The 19,517-nt window shown below is 43.9% G+C and overlaps 1 protein-coding gene across 1 annotated transcript in view; it reads right to left on the bottom strand.

The window, feature by feature from the left end:
- Positions 1 to 19,517, bottom strand: part of LMCD1 (LIM and cysteine rich domains 1) — a 307,023-nt gene that overhangs the window by 12,859 nt on the left and 274,647 nt on the right. Inside the window, exon 5 of the mRNA XM_086939214.1 lies at positions 4,934 to 5,149. Within this exon, the coding sequence (XP_086795340.1) occupies positions 4,934 to 5,149 (216 nt within the window). The remainder of the gene's footprint in view (positions 1 to 4,933; positions 5,150 to 19,517) is intronic.

Below are 19,517 nucleotides of genomic sequence, written 5' to 3'. Positions count from 1 at the left end.
GTACAGGCAGAGACACTTTTCCAGATAGCAGGTAGCAGATTTGTATCCAATTAAATTGCAAACATTTGAACAGTGGGGCAATCTGAGAAATATCAAATGAGCGAGGCACTTCAAAAAGGTGTTTCCACTTAAATTAACTTGAAAAGGAAATACTGATGACACAAACTCGTTTCCACACCACAAGTAGCCCTTGGGTTTACATGAAGGGTTCTATGAAAGTGTAAACATCATATCATATTTTACGTACACTATTCCTCTTGTGTGTCACACTTAGCATCGGCTACCCTCAATTCAGGAAGATTTTGAGTCCTGATTTTCTCTGTGGCACTCGTTTTCAAAGATCTGCTGAAAGGTTTCTCCTAACCTATTAGAACGGTCATTGGACAATGGAGTTAAGATTATGCATCTATCAATTGGACTGACCTTGTAGTTGCAACTCTCTGCACATCACTGTTATAGCTATGTCCATTTCCTTATTGTACTATCATCTTTAGTTAGTTATTTATTAAAGGTGTTTGCATGGCGAACCTTAATCATATGCACCTCAATGGCAGTTGGATTCAACCCTTTTTAAATCAAGTGAAAAGGGACCAGGTTTCTTTGCTGAATGCAACATTTAAAGTGACAGTGGTATAATCACCGAGTTTCTTTCCAAAATATGGCATTTAGACAGTGATTGATTCCAATTGTCTCTGTTATGGATAATCTTTCATAGTATAGTACTTTACTCTTCCCATGCCACACACTGTCATAAGTGTGCATACTTGTACATTTCTCGGTACCACAACGCCCATAATGATCTGTTACTGTGTTTAAAAACCTGGGGCCTCATTCATGAGAAATGACGCATCGCTGCGTGAAAGCAGCGATGCGTCACTTCTCAGTGCGCACTCCTTGCCAAAAATCCTGATGCGTCATATTTAATGTATGACGCATCATGTCGCAAGGAGTTACAGATACGTCAGTATTTCTGACGTATCTGTAAGCGCAAAAGTGACGCATTGCCATAGTGTGTCACAAAAGTGACGCAACTTCAGCAATGCGTTCTTTCACATGGGGCAAGCCCCATGTGAAAGGGCCTGCGTCAGTCTTACGCCTGCTGTGAGGCAGGCGCAAGATTTTGACGCAACGGCGTCCTAAAAGTGACGCAGTGAAATCTCATAGATTTCACTGCGTCACTTCTACGACCCTTCCTTGCGTCAATACGCCCCCCTTGCATACATTATACCTGGTGCAGGTATAATGTGGCGCTGGGGTTTACAAAGTGACGCATCTACCTAGATGCGTCACTTTGTAAATATGGCGCAACAAGGCGCATTTTTTACGCCACTGGAGCGTCACAAAAAGTGACGCACCGGCGGTGTAAAAGGGACGCACAGCCTCATAAATGAGGCCCCTGGCCTTTCTCTTCGTAATTTTCGTGTTTTGCTTTCAATCTCAAAATGCTTTTTCTTACACATTTAGGGGATGCTGTCAATTGTAGTCAATTTTGTTCACTAATTAATTATCCATAACAGAGACTATTGGAATCAATCACTGCCTAAATGCCAAATGTTGGAAAGAAACTCAGTAACTATACCACTGCCACTTCAAATGTTGCATATACATATATATATATATATATATATATATATATATATATATATATATATATATATATATATATATATATATATATATATATATATATATATATATAAAATTGTTCTAAAAAACAATTATGTGTGTTAAACACACACAATGAACCCCGTGAATTTCAAGGTTCTTGCTTATAAAACGGGCACTAGACCCAGTATTTTGTAAATTTAAGTACAACCAGGGTTTTTGTACTTACACGGCAGATTGAACTGGTTTATTTGTTTTAAACACATTGTGATACATATTTTACATGCATTCTCTTGATAATTGCGAAGGGTGCAATGTTTTTTGGCTAAAAATTCATAATCGGCAATGAGATAAATTGTCCATTATTTACATAGCAAGAATTATATGTGGTTTAACCTTTAGGCTGCTTTTAATAAGTAAGAGCAGTTACACTACATAAAACGCTGTAAATTTCCAGTGAGTTTGCAACTGGTAACCATGACTACGGGGAAACCACTCTGAGATCCAATCAAATGTTGACATGTTTAAAAGTAATGACTCATTGTTTGCTCTGTGTTGTGAGCAAGGCGGCTTTGACCGTCGAAACGCGTCAATCCTAATGCACTGAGAAAATAAAATACTTGTTTCTGAACATGACCCCACGGAGTCAGCGCCTGATTGCTATTGTTTTGGTCAGGACTGGAGATATATATATATATATATATATATATATATATATATATATATATATGTATATATATATATTTATATTTAATATCAGTTAGTGGTAACCCTGGGCAAAGTTCGCAGAGTTGTTTTACGCTGAGCTATGCAAAGGGGAAAAAAACACTGTCGCACTATGTAGAGCTTTGCAAGAGGCGGGGTATGGTAAAAAAATGCAGTTTGCGGTGATTGCACAGTCCCGGATGCTTGTCCGCACTGTGCAATCATTGCGAACAGCACCATGCACTGCGCAAGTTTACTTTTTCTGCCCTCGAGTAGATTTTTGCTCGACTGCAACTTTCTCAACGCATTGATAAATTTCGCAGAGAGGTTTGTTTTCCACTCTAGAGCTCGCCAACTTTATGTTGGTGATCGCAAACGAGGAAAATTACAGCCGGGAGGAGGATTTTCCTCATTCGCGCTCGCCAACTTGATGTTGGTGAATGCGAGCAAGGAAAGAAGCTCCGCTCCGCTGCGCGAAGCGGAGTTTTTCAGTACTCCATGAGCTCCGTGTAACTCGGAGTGCGGGAAACTCCGCAAACTCCGCCAGTCGAGTGGAGTTCACTGTCCAGGGTTAGTTAGTGGCCATCATTGCCACCAGTAAAATGATGGTGCACTGCAGAGAACATATGAGACTCTAAGGTCCAGATGTATCAAGGCTTTTGCGACTCGCAAACAGCCTTTTAGCATGATTTGGTATGTATTAAAAAATCGCAATTATTTTGCCATAGCATAAAAGGAATCGCAATTTTTGCGATTCCTTAAATGATATGTATGTAACTTTCTGAAATTGCGAATTTGTGTTAAGAAATCGCAAATTACCACCAACTTGTAGTTGGTGGTAATTTGCGATTTCTTTTAAAAATGCCCTATTTGGCATTTGTGAGGGTGGCATGTGACACACATACATGCCCATAGGGCATGTATGTGTGCCACATGCACACACATGTAAATTTCAGGGGTGCAGCAGGGTGTCTTTGAGACACCCCTGCACCCTTGAAATAATTCTGAAATTACGATTAGCAAATTGCGAATTTGCAATTTGAGAATTATTGCAATATCATTCCTATGGGCCTCCTGGCCCATAGGAATGCATTGGAAATTATTCTTTATTTGCGAATTCGCAAAATGCGAATTCGCAAAATGCGAATTCGCAAATAAAGAATATTAAGGAATTGTTAAAAAATAGCGATTTTGTACATACATTCCATTTTGCGAATTCTAAATAGGGATTCGCAAAAAATCGCCATTTAGAATTCGCAAATCGGAATCTTGATACATCCGGCCCTAAATCTGAGTGGCTAACCTTCTCCAACCTTGGTGCAACAGCTAGCTCCTTTCCTGGTGCAGTGGCTAACCTTCTTTGACCCTTGGGCTCCTAAATCACCAAATGTTGGCTCTAGCATTTACTAACCAATATTCCAATAACACCTTGTGTACTCCTTGCATTGCATTAATTTGTCACAAGCCTCCTCCACAAACACAGTCTCACAGACAAACATACATACACACACAGATGCACCTAGGCGCACAGACATGCCCTGACTCAAATACCTATAATGAGGAAGACAACCCAAAATGTCTTATTTATATACCTTTGGTCAGTAAACCTTCCCTCTGGGAACTACATTTAGGGCCTCATTTATGAGGCTGTGCGTCACTTTTACGCCGCCGGTGCGTCACTTTTTGTGATGCACCAGTGGCGTAAAAAATGTGCCTTGTTGCGCCATATTTACAAAGTGATGCATCTAGGTAGATACGTAACTTTGTAAACCCCAGCACCACATTATACCTGGCACAGGTATAATGTATGCAAGGGGGGCGTATTGATGCCAGAAAGGGTCATAAAAGTGATGCAGTGAAATCTATGAGATTTCACTGCGCCACTTCTAGGACGCAAATGCGTCAAAATCTTGCACCTGCCTCACAGCAGGCGTAAGACTGACGCAGGCCCTTTCACATGGGGCTTGCCCCATGTGAAAGGACACATTGCTGGAGTTGCGTCACTTTTGTGACACACAACCTAGTCTCTCACTACCAACCTACCAGGATTCTTCGATCAAACCAGGCCTTCATGGCCACAACACCAAGAATAAAGAAGTCTAGAACTGGCGGCAGGACCTTCGCTCACAATGCCTCCAAAACATGGAACTCCCTGCCCCTTCATCTGAGAGCCAACCCCAACCTCTCCTCATTCCGGAAACAGCTTAAAACATTCCTCTTCAACTCCCCTCAGTAAAGGCCCCCGGCACCATCCCTCTCTCTGTTGGTTCTTAGCGCTTGGACGCCCCCGGGCAGCAACCGCGCTCTACAAATCCACATACAATACAATACAATACAATACACTCCAGCAATGCGTCACTTTTGCGCCACACAGATATGTCAGAAATACTGATGTATCTGTAACTCCTTGTGACATGATGCGTCATATTATAAATATGACGCATCAATCATGTCGCAAGGAGTGCGCACTGAGAAGTGACGCATCGCTGCTTTTATGCAGCGATGCACCATTTCTCATAAATGAGGCCCTTAGTGTTTCTATCAGCATGTTGCCTCAGAGTCACCACAGACTTTCGATGTAAATAAATGAATAAATGTTTCAGTTAGGTGCATAAATGCTCACCTCATCACATGCTCCACAGCGAGGCCTCATGCTCTCAGTGTAGTGTCGCCCACAATAAACATTGTTGTTTTTCCAGAAATAGATGAGGTCCACCAGAGGTTCTTTACATTTGCAGCAAGTGAAGCATGCTGGGTGCCACTGCCGCTCATACCCTGCGCGGTCAGCGTACACCACCAGGTCATCTTTGGGCACAGGCAGCTTGCAGAGGTCACAGTTCTGAAAACAAAAACAGAAAGTGGATTTAGAAAGGACTATCACTAGACAAGAAACATGGGGGCATATTACCAACAACTAGCGCGGCTTAGCGGCAATATTTTTATCGCCGAGCTGCGGCGATTTTTATCGCTTAGGAACCTTGCTATTATCAAGGTTTATCTCCTAAGCGATAAAACTCGGCCGAAATGCATGAATATCGCTGAAAAGTCCGCGATATTCATGCATTACCGAGCTAATGCTCTTAGCCATGTTATCCACCTCCCATTGGATAACATGGCTGAGAACTGCTCCGGGCAGGTGTTAGCTTTTGGAGATATTCGCGCTTAGCGCAAATATCTCCAAAAGTTGGCAATAGGAGATAGCGATGTTAGCGACTGTTTCCAGTCGCTAACATCTTGGCACGCCCACTTTGCATGTCATTAGTGATAAATATCACTGACATGCAAAGTGGGGCCCAAGATGGTCGCTATCTCCTACTAGCTGTCGCTAACTGGTGTTAGCGACAGCTAGGTAATAGAGAGATAATTTTATCTCCGCTTTCTTGGCTTTTAAAGCCAAAAAAGCAGAGATAAACCCCCTTGATAATATGCCCCAGATCCTTGGCATGTCGTTAGGAAGAAATGCTCATCTCTTCATGAGCAGATCAGAGCAGAGTAGACCTTTTGCCCCACCTTTCCTGGAGTACTGTGCCAATCATAACATGTTTTGCTGTTTCCCGTAGAGTTGGCAAAGAGCCATGCTCCTCTGCATCTTTGATTCACTTATAGAAACCCAATATATAAACTGCTTATCAACAAAAATTCTAAAGACAGGTTCCTATCAAAGGAAGAGCTCACATAAGAATATAATCCTCGTGGTGTTGCCCATAAAACTCTGCAGGATAAGAAGTGATTTTTCTGCTCTCGGTGTTGCAGCAAAGGAAATAAATATCTCAAATGTACGTCATCAATAATGACCTAGCACAATCCTTCTAGGGTCTCAAAATGCATTGCTGCTTGGGTCATTAATTGTCAAAGATACTGATTGATTAACTTACAAAATCTAAAATAGATTTACTGGGATCATTCCCCAAAACAAGAAAAGAGGATCAGATCATACTCAAAATCCCAGCCCAGTTGCGTGTAACAAATGATGGCCGAAACTGAGACTGTTTCTCCTAAATAAACCTAAGATCCAACTTGTATACACACTCAGCCCCACTATTTTGTAAAGTTACCTGCAGAAATAGAGAAGCAATCCAACCACTCAGTCACCTGGGAATGACTCAAAACTCACAGGCTGTACGTACCTGGAGCTCTGGTTGCCTCACGCACAAAGCACTTGACTGCCTCAAATACTTTGGGTCCATTTTACAGGCACATACTTTATTGAGCATACAATATTGATACAATATTGAGGAAGACACATTTGATACTCTACAACTTTTGGCAGCAGCAGAAGTCTTAATAAGAGTACTGCCATGGCTGAACTCACTTAAGGGGCCGGGAAACAAGTGGGCTGTGAGGTGGTATGACGATAAGACGCATACTAATGCCACACCTGCCATTACAACGTGGGTATTACTACACTAGTACCCCTACAATGGCCTACCATAAGAAGGCATTCTTTTACCATGCATGCCATTACAACGCAAAGGCATGTGTGGTAAAGGCATACACTTGGTGAAAGTGTCTAAGGTAAGTTACACTACCCTGCCCTACCCTAAATCAGTACCCCTGCAGGACCCCTGAGCTCCACACTACCCTAAACCCTAACTCACTACCCCTGCATGACTCCCAATCCTTTCCCTACCCTAAATCACTACCCCTGCACCACCCTGAGCCCCAATACTCACCCTACCCTGAAACCCTAAAACACTACCCCTGCATGACCTTCTGATGACCCCGGTCCTCTTTCTACCCTAAAACGCTTCCCTGCATGACCCCGACCCTACCCTAAACCCTATAGCACTATCCCTGCACGACCCTACCCCGACCAAGTCTTCTCCCTACCCTAAACCCTAAAACACAACCCCTGCACGACCCTCCCCCAGCCCCAGTCCTCTACCCACCCTAAAACACTATCCCTGCACGACCCTCCCCGACCCCCAGTCCTCTCCCTACCATTAAACACTACCCTGCATGATCCCAACCAAACTCAACCCCTAAAGCACTACCCCTGCATGGCCCTCCCCCGTCCCCAGTCCTCTCCCTACCCTAAACCCTAAAACACTACCCTTGCACGACCCTACCCCGACCCCCAATCCTCCCTACCCAAAAACACTACCCTGCACGACCTCAACCCCATTTACACTAAATATTAACCCGCACCCCACAGACTGAAGGGCAGCGCATATTTTTTACATCGTATTTGCTTTTACCATGCATATCTTTACAACGAAATTCATTGTAAATGCATGCGTGGTAAAAGCCCATGCGTTGTAAAAAAATGCTTACTAAAGACTACGCGTTGTTACAACACATGTGGGGAACACTTACACTGTAATGGCATGCAGGGTAACAGCTGCAGTGTAAACGCTGTTTTCCTGTGAGGTGTCCAGTATCACCATACAATAAATTACCATTGTTAGATTACTATGAATGCTGCATGCTAGTAATCATTTGCACAGAACAAAATATGTACCAGGGGAATGTATAACCCACCCTCGGTGAATTTGATTCACCCAAAAATATTTTTAAGTTCTCCCATTGATTTACAAATGTTTTTGGTAAAGTTCCATTTGCTGCCAGTATTTGTGAGACCAGTTTGGTAATTTGTGAACCAACCTATTTACTAATAGGTCAGTACCGAAATGACTGATTCCTAATGGGTCACATTTTGGTCTGCCTCCTGAACATTTTGAGGTATGTCGCAAATTCCAACCAACTCGGAATCGCAGCCATGGCTGTCTGCAGGAGTTAGCAGACCACCATGTCAGGGATTGCTTGAAAATTTTAAATACAATCCGTTTTCCTTAAAGGAAAGCTTGATGCATTAAGAAAAAAAAGTGTAAGTTAGATTTTTTTAAAGTAGGCAGTGGTTTCAAGGAGTGTTTTGTCACCATTCACAAATGAAAAGGGGTGTGCAAGAAATTGGGTTATTGGTTGAGGGGGAGTGGATACCCAACTCAGGCAACAAACACAATACTTGTCAGGGTGAACCACAAAAGTCATTAAATTAATCTGTGCAACCCTCCAGTAGCTTGGCACAAAAACAGTCAGGCTTAATTTAGAGGCGATGTGTGTGGCACCTATGCAGGCAAGTAAATAGACCCCTAAGTGTATACAGGAAAGTATAACTTTACTCTTCTTAACTCCTTTAAGAAATGGGGGTTTCTAATTTAAAGTGGTATACACTCTGTCCAAGTAGAACCCCTTACTTCTAGTCCAGATGATTAAAGTACACACATAAGGTTGCCTGTGCGCACTCTCTGGTAGCTTGGACTAGAGCTGTCAGGCAAAACTAAAGGGGCAATGTGTAAAGCATTTGCATAACCAACGGTAACACAGTAAAAACACCACAAATGGACACCGCAGCAGTTTAGAAAAATCAATATATTTATTTAAACCAAACAAGACTAAAATTACAAAATCCAACATACAGATATCAAAAATTACTTTAACAGTTCTCCCCATAGAAAACTATGGATGTGCCACTTTGTTTGCAAAGTACTTGGGATGCGTCAAAATTTACACACAAAACAGGCACAGGAAAGGTGATGTGTCAGTTATTAACGTGCAGGGAAGGTGATGCCTTGGTTCCTTGCTCCAGGGGAGGTGATCCGTCTGTTCGTTACTGCCACACAGGGGAGGCGATGCGGCTGTTCCTTACTGTATGGGTAGGTGATGGGTCGGTTTCTTACTGCAGCTCCAGCGATGAAGATTTGGCACATAGGTGCGATAAGTGGAAATCTTGACACGCTGGACGTTGACGCTGCAGCGGTCACATAGACGCTGTGTCAATTTCTTCAGTTGTGGTCCAATGATGCGTCAATACTTTAAGCCGCACAGCAGGGTCTGCAGCGGAGTAGTGGGGTGATCTCAGACATGGTAGATCGGCGCATGGGATTCAACCCCCCTTGTGACTGTCTAGAATGAATGCAAATCTCCAACTCGTGTCACTCAAAACCCCGATGGTGAACACAAAAACAGGCAGAAGCACACAGGATGGTCAAACAAGAAAATGCCCCTTTCTAAAAGTGGTATTTTCAAACACAAGGTTTAAAAAACAACTTTACGAAAAGGTGTGTTATTAAATTCTGAGGTCAAAGAGCATAAACTCCAAATATCTAGCTTTTTCCAATGGAAAGTTACACTTGTAAAATGTTACAAGGCAGCCTATGGGAGAGCTGGTCCTTGCAACAGTGAGCAACTTAATTGGCAGTATTTCACTATCAGGACATGTAAAACACACCTGTACATATCCTACCATTCACATACACTGCACCTTGCCCATGGGGTTAACTTGGGCCTACGTTAGGGGTGTCTTACATGAAGAAAAGGGGAAGATTAGGGTGTGGCAAGTGGGGGCACTTTCCAGATCGACATGCAATCACAGACACTTCAGTGCAGGTCTGAGACACAGTTTAAAGGCCCCTTGGCTCGGAGGCACAATCAGTGCTGCAGGTCCACTAGTAGCATTTGATGTACAGGACCTGGGCACACACAGTGCACTTTACTAGTGACTTAACAGTAAATCAAAATTGTCAATCATGGAGAACCAATCAGGATTACAATTTGCACAGGGACCACTTGCACGCTGGCACTGATCAGCAGTGGGGAAGTGACCAGATCACCTAAACCATCAAAAATGAAGTCCAACATACAGCCAAAAATACAGGAGGCAGGAGCAAAAAGTCAGGGGAAACCACGCCAAGGATGCCAAGTGTAACAAATCCAAATATACATAGCTTGGAGATATGTATATATAAGTAAAGTACATACATATGGATTTACGTAAAGTAAACCTATAGTTATATACATACACTTACCTTCACAACACTTTGGTACCCAGATCCTTATTTACAAAGAATTAGTGTAACGAAGCGCCGGAGGTCATTTTGCTGTGCTGCCCTACACCATTTAAAAGATCCAGAAATGCACCGTGTTTGCAAGATACAGTGCATTCCTGTCCTCTCAGCCAGCACCCAACTTGCATTTGAGTGTCAACGCAGGTACCTTTGCACCACGGTGCAAGGGTGTCTGTGTTGTTGGCATGATTGTTTTTGTGCAGAAAAGGCTACCTTCCTGCACCAAAAACATCATGAGAGGCGTTTTCCTCATTCTATGTGTGCTGCAGAATGCAGCACTCATGGAAAGAGGGAAAACAAGGGGAAATGTAAACGTTTTTGGCGCTGCCCCAGGCTTACGTAATGTTGTGAATCTGGGGCAGTGTCAAACTACAGGAGTGTTGATTGGGAACACCCACAGCAATGCCCATGGAATGCCTCCTTGACGCAAGGTAAATGAAGTCTTACTCCATATCTATGAGGCCATGCAAAGCCACGCAGGGTGGGTTAGTGTCGCCTTATATGATTGAGAGGCCTGCGCCACCGGATCGTCATAAAAAGGGACGCTCCAGCAGTGCAGGCCTCTTGTAAATCAGAGCCTCAATATTTTGTCACAATATTCTGGCAGTGTATTATTCTGATGTACCTATTTAGATGGAATATCCTTTAGCATAATTCCATTTTCAATAATATTAAAGAAGCTATGATTTTTTGCTGATTCATTGGCTCTCCTCTTATGACGCCCTTTGCTGGCTTCTGCTGAACCCACTAAGGCAACTTTAATGCAAATATCCCTGACACACTACACATCTGCCATCACTGTTATTTTTTCTTTTGTCCTCAAACTTCGTGATGGGCATAGGCATCTCAAACTGCTGAATGATACTTTTCAGGGTCACCTCTTGGATCAAACCCCAATCAATGTACCTATTCCAAGGCCTAACGGGATAGCCCCCTTTCATTCCCCCAGACCAAGCATTTGCTGGTGTGAACTGTTATATAGTCTTTGTCGTGCCTTAATGTACCCAGGGGAAGCTGCCTTCTGGCCTCCCCAAGTAAGTGCAAGCCCAAGAGTTCAGAGCCACAGAAGCTCCTTTTGTGTGAATTCATTTTTAGGTCTCTCCTAGGCAACGCATGCGCTGTCTCATTGAGACATGCAGTATATGCTTTAGTGAGGGCGTCTCCGCCTCAGTTTTCCTATTTGTTTTTGAGTGTATCTTTCAAAATGTCTTACTTGCTATTGGGTTAGCGTGTTTTACGTCCCTCCTTTTTCCCTGTTGGGCACACCTATGGCTATTGGCCCCTTTTCTAGTGTTAGTGCATTTTCTTTTGGTCTGTTAATTTTCGTGGATCTCTTTTCATTTTACGTCAACGCAATTCCGTGTGTTTGAACAGTGGCAAGACGGCGGCCTGGCTGAAGGAACAGATGACAGCAAGCTCGCTCGGATTAGCACAGGAATACTCCAAAAGTTAACAGTATATCTCTGTTCACCATTACACGGAGTACAGTGAACGAACGAAGAAAAAAGGTTCTCTTTAATAGTACAAGAAACTTAAATCACACCAATGTTAAGAGGTATAAATGCACATTAAAAGTTCTCAAATATAAATATGAAACAAAGCTAAAAACAAAATTATCACATGATATACTAATCATGCGAGAACAAAACCACCTGCTGTGTAGCAAAGCATTGTGGGAATGCAAATTTTCCACACAGTATTGTGCTTCCTGCAGATGCCATTTCCCCGTTAGATATATGTGGGTGCAGTACCTCAGGTGATTACTAGATGTCCCTGTATAGTCAGGCTCTACACAGCTTGCCAGGACACAATGAAAGAGCAGGAGCACTCCATAGTTTTAAGCGCAATCCTCCACTTGTTGAAAATGATATCTATTAATTTATGGCTTCACAGGCGGTGCGAACCTACCATGAACCTCAAGTTTCCAAACTACAATATTAAAGGGGAGTGCGCGGTCTCAGTAGAACTGCGCGCATGCGATGATGTGTTTTTTTCCCGAATTGCTATGGCCCAGCTTTAAACAGAAGACTGCGCACTTGCTAATTATCAGATCCCCGCAGGATTCCTCCAAACATTTAACACGGTATCTCCACCTTCACTATCACAAGGAGTACAGTGAACAAATGAAAATAGGTTGCCATAATTGACAAAGTTTAGAAATACAAGACAGTAACAGATAAATCGTACATCATACTTATGTTACGGGAGTATAAATGCACCTTAAACTTTCTCAAATATAATTAACAAACAAAGCTGAAAACAAAATTATCACATGATATACTCCTAAAGAATGTAATCATGCGAGAATTAAACAGTGGCTGCTGTGTAGCAAAGCATTGTGGGAATGCAAATTTTCCACGGAGTATTGTGCTTCCTGCAGACTCCATTTCCCAGTTAGATATATAAGGGTGCAGTACCTCAGGTGATTACTAGATGTACCTGTATAGACAGGCTCTACATAGCTGCCAAGGTTTCAAATTGCTTATATGTGACATTTACATTATTTCAGTGTCATACAAGGCAACATTTCTTTACATGTGTTCCCATACCTGGCGTGTCACGCAGTTTGGTGCTTACTTTTCCTTCATATTGAAAAATAGTAGATGTTTCAGCACCCAGGCTAATATGCTGCCTTGCTATATATATATATATATAAGGTCCCAAAGGCGAGACCGATGCATTGCAAATGCTTGTTATTAAATGTAATGGGCAGAGATAACGCCCGCCGTGTAACTCTTTCAGAACATTTGTTTCTGGGATTTTTGGTTCCTGGTACCTGAGACTATGCAGTGCCAGTTTAAACCCTGTGGAGGCCCCTAAGCAGTCGAAATTTCAGGGCCCACCTCGCATATTATCTCCTAATACTAAATGCACTAGAATTTTTTACAAACTGACAGCTGCCAGAAGATGAGCTTTTAAGAGACAAAGTGCTACGTGAATCTGATGTCTCTGGTTCATGTACTTTAAGTTGTTAATGGGTACATTACATTAATACAGTATTTTCTCTATAGAGTTTTAATGTAAAGATTTCGCTTCTTTGAGTTGATTCATTTTTTCTATCTTTCGGAACAACATTTAAGTAAACATGAATGTAATTTTCTTTCAAGATCAAATCAATATTATTTTGATCATTTGTCGCGGGGCCTCTAAAAGGAGTGGGTCCATAGGCCGGTGCCTACTTTGCCTATTTGGTAATCGGGAACTGTTCCTAAGGAGGGGAACCGTAACCCTCCTTAATTGGCTGGGCATGTAAACCTGCTAGTATGTTCTAAACTGTCTTTGACAGGTGGCAATTTCCCAATATGAACTGGAGCTCCCCTAAACTCATTGGATTATATTTGGAATGAGTACCTGTGTAGACCCCTTTTCTAAATGTGCATTAAACAGTGTTATGCCTCTTGCTGCCCCATTCCTTATGAGAAGAAACAGCGTGCCCCCCCACCCCCGCTTCTGTTTATTTGTTCTGCTGCACATAATATATTACTAAAAGTGCCATGCGTACCCAACCTTTGCTGAAGGTGCTACCATGGCGATGAATGTGATGAATGTGTTGCACTGTACCTGGATTCACCCCAAACTCCCTATCCATAGTTAGTGCTTGTTCCCAAAGATTAAGGACACTTGAACGATCTCCGGGCCCAATTCACAGAACTAACTTAAGACAAAATCCTAAACTTACTACTTTTGGTATTCATAGAAGTTAGGATTTTGTCTTAAGTTGGTCTTAAGACAAACTTAAGACAGACTTAAGTTAGGATTTTGTCTTAAGTCAGTACTAAATCTGTCTTAAGACAAACTTAAGACAAAATCCTACTCCCACTTCTGTGTCAGACTGAATATCTGAAGCCTCATATGAGTTAGAAAGCCTAAACTGCAGTTTAAAAAACATGAAAACACAGAATGACTTTTCCTTTTTTGCGCTCTGTTTTGTAGAGGAACAGTGATCAGCAGAAAGGAGATATTTATGTCAACATGTTAATTTTTTGCAAGACTTTTCTAAGACAGGCTCTCCTTGTATGTTTTTATGCATTCCAAGCTATCTGTTTTTTTTCTGACTTGTACTAAACTTATTCTTATACCTTTTTGAAACAAATATTTAGCTGAGTTTTTGAGTCTAATTAAGCCCTACAGCTTCACGTTTTATTTATTTTAACAAACATCCTATATCTATGATACGAAAGAGCACCACACCGAGGATACAAGTGGTTTGAGGGAAGGTTCATGGTGTGACCATGCATTATAAGTTCCATGGGCCTTATAAAGGAACTCAGCCTTTGACATCGTTCCTCTATATGGTTACAGACCCCCTGGTGGTTTGTAATATACTTATAATGTGCAGCAGGGGCATACTTAAGCCTACATATTGTCTCACTTCACCCAGCCTTTGCATTGTTGTATTGTTTTAAGCCGCCGCCAACTTAACCCTATGGTTATCCAAGACCGCCGACACCTTAGCACCACTGAAAAAACGTCAAAGCAAACCTGGCAGCAAGAAAGCCTCATGGTTCAACGATCTTAAGAAGTCCAAGAAACTCTGCCGCTCCCTTGAAAAGGCCTGGAAAAAAAACCCAACCACTAGCACCAAGGATGCCTTCAAAAACGCCACCCGCACACACCACCAACTAATCCGAAAGGCCAAGAAAACAGCATTCAATGATCGACTTGACAACAACGCCCACAACAGCAAAGAACTTTTCAACATCGTCAAGGAATTTACCAATCCCTCGGCCAACTCCAACGACATCACCCCCTCTCAAGCCCTCTGCGACTCCCTAGCCTCATTCTTCCACAACAAAATTGCAGACATCCACAACAGCTTCGACAACCAACCCGGAAACCAACCCACCCAACCATATGCTGAACATTCTCCCCCCTTGAACACCCTTAACGACTGGAACCCAATCTCCACTGAGGACACCATCCGCCTGATGAACTCCATCCACTCAGGATCCCCCACAGACCCATGTCCTCACCACATCTTCAACATAGCACCGCACCTCCGAGACGTCATCAACTGCTCCTTCAACTCCGCCATCTTCCCGGAAAGCTGGAAACACGCTGAACTCACCGCCCTTCTGAAAAAACCCACAGCGGACCCCACCGAACTCAAAAATTACCCCCCCATTTCGCTCCTTCCTTTCCCGGCCAAAGTCATCGAGAAAGCTGTCAACAACCAGCTCGCCGCTTTCCTCGAAGCCAACAAATGCCTCGACTCCTCACAATCTGGCTTCCGAGCAAAACACAGCACTGAGACCGCCCTCATCGCAGCAACAGACGACATTCGAACTCTACTGGACAATGGAGACACAGTCGCCCTCATCCTCCTCGACCTCTCTGCAGCCTTCGACACAGTCTGCCACAACACCCTTTTACAACGCCTCAGAAACATCGGAATACAAGGAAAAGCACTTGAATGGATCACCTCGTTCCTCACCGGAAGAACCCAGAGAGTCCGCCTTCCACCATTCAAGTCCGAGGCCACTGAAGTCATCTGTGGCGTACCACAAGGATCCTCACTCAGTCCCACCCTCTTCAACGTATACAAGAGCCCCCTCGCGGCCATCGCCCGCCAACACAACCTCAACATCATCTCTTACGCGGATGACACTCAACTGATCCTTTCTCTCACCAATGACCCCAGCTCCGCCAAAACTAACCTACACGAAGGAATGAAAGAAGTTGCCGAATGGATGAAACACAGCCGTCTGAAACTGAACTCAGATAAAACAGAAGTCCTCATCTTAGGTACATCCCCCTCTGCATGGGACGACTCTTGGTGGCCGGAAGCCCTTGGAAAAGCACCCATCCCGGCAGACCACGCACGGAACCTAGGCATTATCCTGGATTCTTCACTTTCAATGAACAGACAAGTCAGTGCCGTATCCTCATCCTGCTTCAACATTCTTCGCATGCTCAAAAAAACATTTCGCTGGATCCCCACCGAAACCAGAAAAACAGTCACCCATGCTCTGGTCACGAGCCGACTGGACTACGGAAACACCCTCTACGCAGGTACTACCGCTAAACTCCAGAAGAAACTCCAACGAATCCAAAACGCCTCAGCCAGGATCATATTAGACATCCCGCGCAACGAACACATCTCTGGTCACCTGAAAGACCTCCACTGGCTACCCGTCAATAAGAGGATCACTTTCCGACTGCTAACCCACGCACACAAATCACTCTACGACATCGGACCAGAATGCCTCAACTCACGACTGTCCTTCTACACCCCCTCCCGCCAACTACGTTCTTCCAGCCAAGCCCTCGCCACTGTACCTCGCATCAACAAGACCACCATGGGAGGCAGATCCTTCTCATACCTGGCTGCTAAAACATGGAACTCACTCCCCACTTACCTTCGCCTTACCCAGAACCACCTAGCATTCAGAAAGCAACTTAAAACGTGGATATTTGACAAGTAATCCTCCTCCCCTCCCTAAGCGCCTTGAGACCCTCTGGGTATGTAGTGCGCTATATAAATTCTTTGACTTTGACTTTGACTGTTTGCCAAAAAACTCTCCTCTTAAACCAATAGCCATAGGACTACAAACAGTGCTTAATTTGAGCCAGTAGTTGTCAGTGCTCAGCACTGGCACTTAATTATCAATGCCAGGGCATTTCATGAGCACCAGTTAAGGACATTTATGGGAGGTATGGGGAGATTAAGTAATTTGCCCAAAATCACAGAATATTGAGCCGATGCCAAGACTTAAATCTGCTTCACCAGCTCTGAAGTTGGTAGCTCTGGCCATTACACCACATCTTGCTCCATTTTCATGGCCAGTAGTTGGTTATGTTTTAGGCAGCTGTAACAAGAGAAATAGCCTGGTACAAGCTGCCTCCTGATGAGAGCCCCATCACTTACTTTTTTACAAATTAACCACTGATTGAAAAAAGAGGATCAAGGATAGCATGCAGAGAAATTCCAAGATCAAACTGCAGTCTCTACTTTGATAAGAATATATATACGGATATGCTAAATCATAGTGCTCAGCACCAGCACTTAATTATCAACGCCAGGGCTTTTCATGTTAATTAATATTACCTTAACCCCTTCTCTGTGGGGCGTTTTCACCTGCTGTGCGGGGGGAGGGAGGCCGCGTGGGGCGTCGCTGTGCTTGTGACGAGCTTGGCTCGTCTTGAGGCACAGTGGAGCTGCACTCATGACGAGCGGAGCTCATCACGACCACACCCGTTTTGGAACGTTCAGCACAGCGGGGAAATTATCCCCGCGTGTGAACGTTCCAACGGTCATGACGAGCTCAGCTCGTCATGAGTGCAGCTAAACCGTGCCTGATGACGAGCTGAGCTGGTCATGAGCATGCAATGGGTTAAATACCTCTGAAATGCAAAGCACGTGTCTTCTAGATAACATATTTTGGGGATGCAGTAATGGTTTTATATCTAAACCCAACTGATGTGTAAATAGCAAAGGGGATTTAAAAAATGTATTAGTCAGTAGATCCAAGGTTGTAAAGAGAACCAAGAGTCAATAATTAACTATGGCCAGTAAAATGAGGAAATATAATTTTTGATCGAGTAGTGTTCCCCAGCGAGTACCCCACCGTCTCCATGTACTAGCTTGCAGTGCATGTGATTTCCCTCCTGTCTCAGCTACGAAGACGCAAACACATTTGCGTCCATCTTTAACATGTCCTCTTTCAGATCCGCCATGAACGGATTGTATATTCAGTTCCTATATATGCTGTGCCACCGTCTTTTTGTGGTGCACTTTACACGTTTTTCAGCTCTGGCGAAGTAGGCCCAGATTATGCCATCGAGTTTTTTCGAGCCTTTTTCCTGCTTCCTGACTCCGAGGGCCTCAGCCCAGGCTACCTATGTACCAGTGACCCCCGCCTTACTCCTTGCGCGGCTCCGGCGCATAGCCTAACCTCTGCCTGCCAAGACTGTATTCAACCTTCGAATTATCTGCTCCGCTCCTCGAAAATACATTCCTGTCTCGCTGCTCAAGTAAACATCCTTCCAGCTGCAGGAGCAGAGGGCCCGGTTCTTCTGTCTCCGTGCAAGTAATTCATAGACTCCGTTGCCATGGTAGGCCCATGCCCCCTCAACCCGCATGCCAACACGTAGACGCATATACACGCAGACAGTATAGAGTAGTCTCCGCCCGAGAGACCTTTTCCCTTCCAGATACTACAGTTCCTTAAACATATGATATCAGATACGATTTGGGATTAGGTTGATCTGACATTCTAGACTTATGTCTACATTTGCACGACTTATGTCTACCCTTGTAGTGCTAAATGTCAAGTCCCCTTCGCCCTCCAGTTACACGTCAGACTCACGTCAAGCTGCTGCGCGCGCATCTCTGCCATATATTTCTGCTGACATTGCAGGATTCTCCTATGTATCCACCCATTTGTGACCTCATGATAAATGACGTTTCTAGTACACGCCTTCATGCACGCCTATTGTAACGCCTTTTTTTATGACGTTTCCATGTTTTATCTCTTCTTTTCCAGCTGTTACGCCTACTACATGCTAATACATTGTAATGCATTGACTATATATATGTACTTCTGTAAACAATATGTTGTCTGTCTGCCCCTTCCTGAACCTGTGTGGTGATGGAATGGTTATGCCACCTTGGCTCGAGCCAATAACCCAATTCCTTTTACAGGAATAAAACCCTTTTGAGTTAACCTCAATATCCCGGATTTTGCCTCTTATTTCTCTGAGTTATTCTTATTGATTATTGATTACAAATTAAGTATAGGTAATTGATTTTACCACAGTTCTGGCGCCCGAATAGGGACCCCTCCCCCACCCCACGCGCCGGAGGTGCGTTGCAGGCCTAGCCCCCTGCCACAGCCGGACGGACAATTACGCGTACCCGCAGGATTTCCTGTATCTCCCTCAGGCCAACGGAGGTGACTGAGGCTGCGATCGACACCCAGACGAGGCGGTGAGGAGTGCGGAGGATCCCGACCTGAGCCTAGCTGAGAGAGCAAGATCCGTGGTATACCGAGGCCCACCAGATTCCGAAGTATCTGCGTCGAGTCCGAATCCAGTCCGAACCGAGTCCAGTCCAGAGTTTCCGAGGCCTTCTGTTTCCGTGCTTCCTGGTGAGTACCGTTGCTAGGGACGCATCCTGACGTGCGCATTAGTTTGTGCCGGTCAAGACAGGTTCGGGTACACGAGCCTGGTCTGCACTGTCTAGCAGTGTATCTATACTGTTTAGCAGTATATCTAGTCTGCATCTGTAAAAGGTGTATCTGTGCCGTTTAGCGGTACATCCTGTTTCACGTGGTTGGTAGGTTTTTAATTGTAATTGATTAATGTGGTTCGTTCTTGAAGTGTTTTAATGTGTCATTCAAATGTCGTGGTATGAGTGAA

Source organism: Lissotriton vulgaris, chromosome 9 (genome assembly GCF_964263255.1).
Source record: "Lissotriton vulgaris chromosome 9, aLisVul1.2, whole genome shotgun sequence".
NCBI classification, from domain to species: domain Eukaryota; kingdom Metazoa; phylum Chordata; class Amphibia; order Caudata; family Salamandridae; genus Lissotriton; species Lissotriton vulgaris.
Note: the sequence above shows the minus strand (reverse complement) of the source record. Positions and strands in the feature narration are given on the sequence as shown.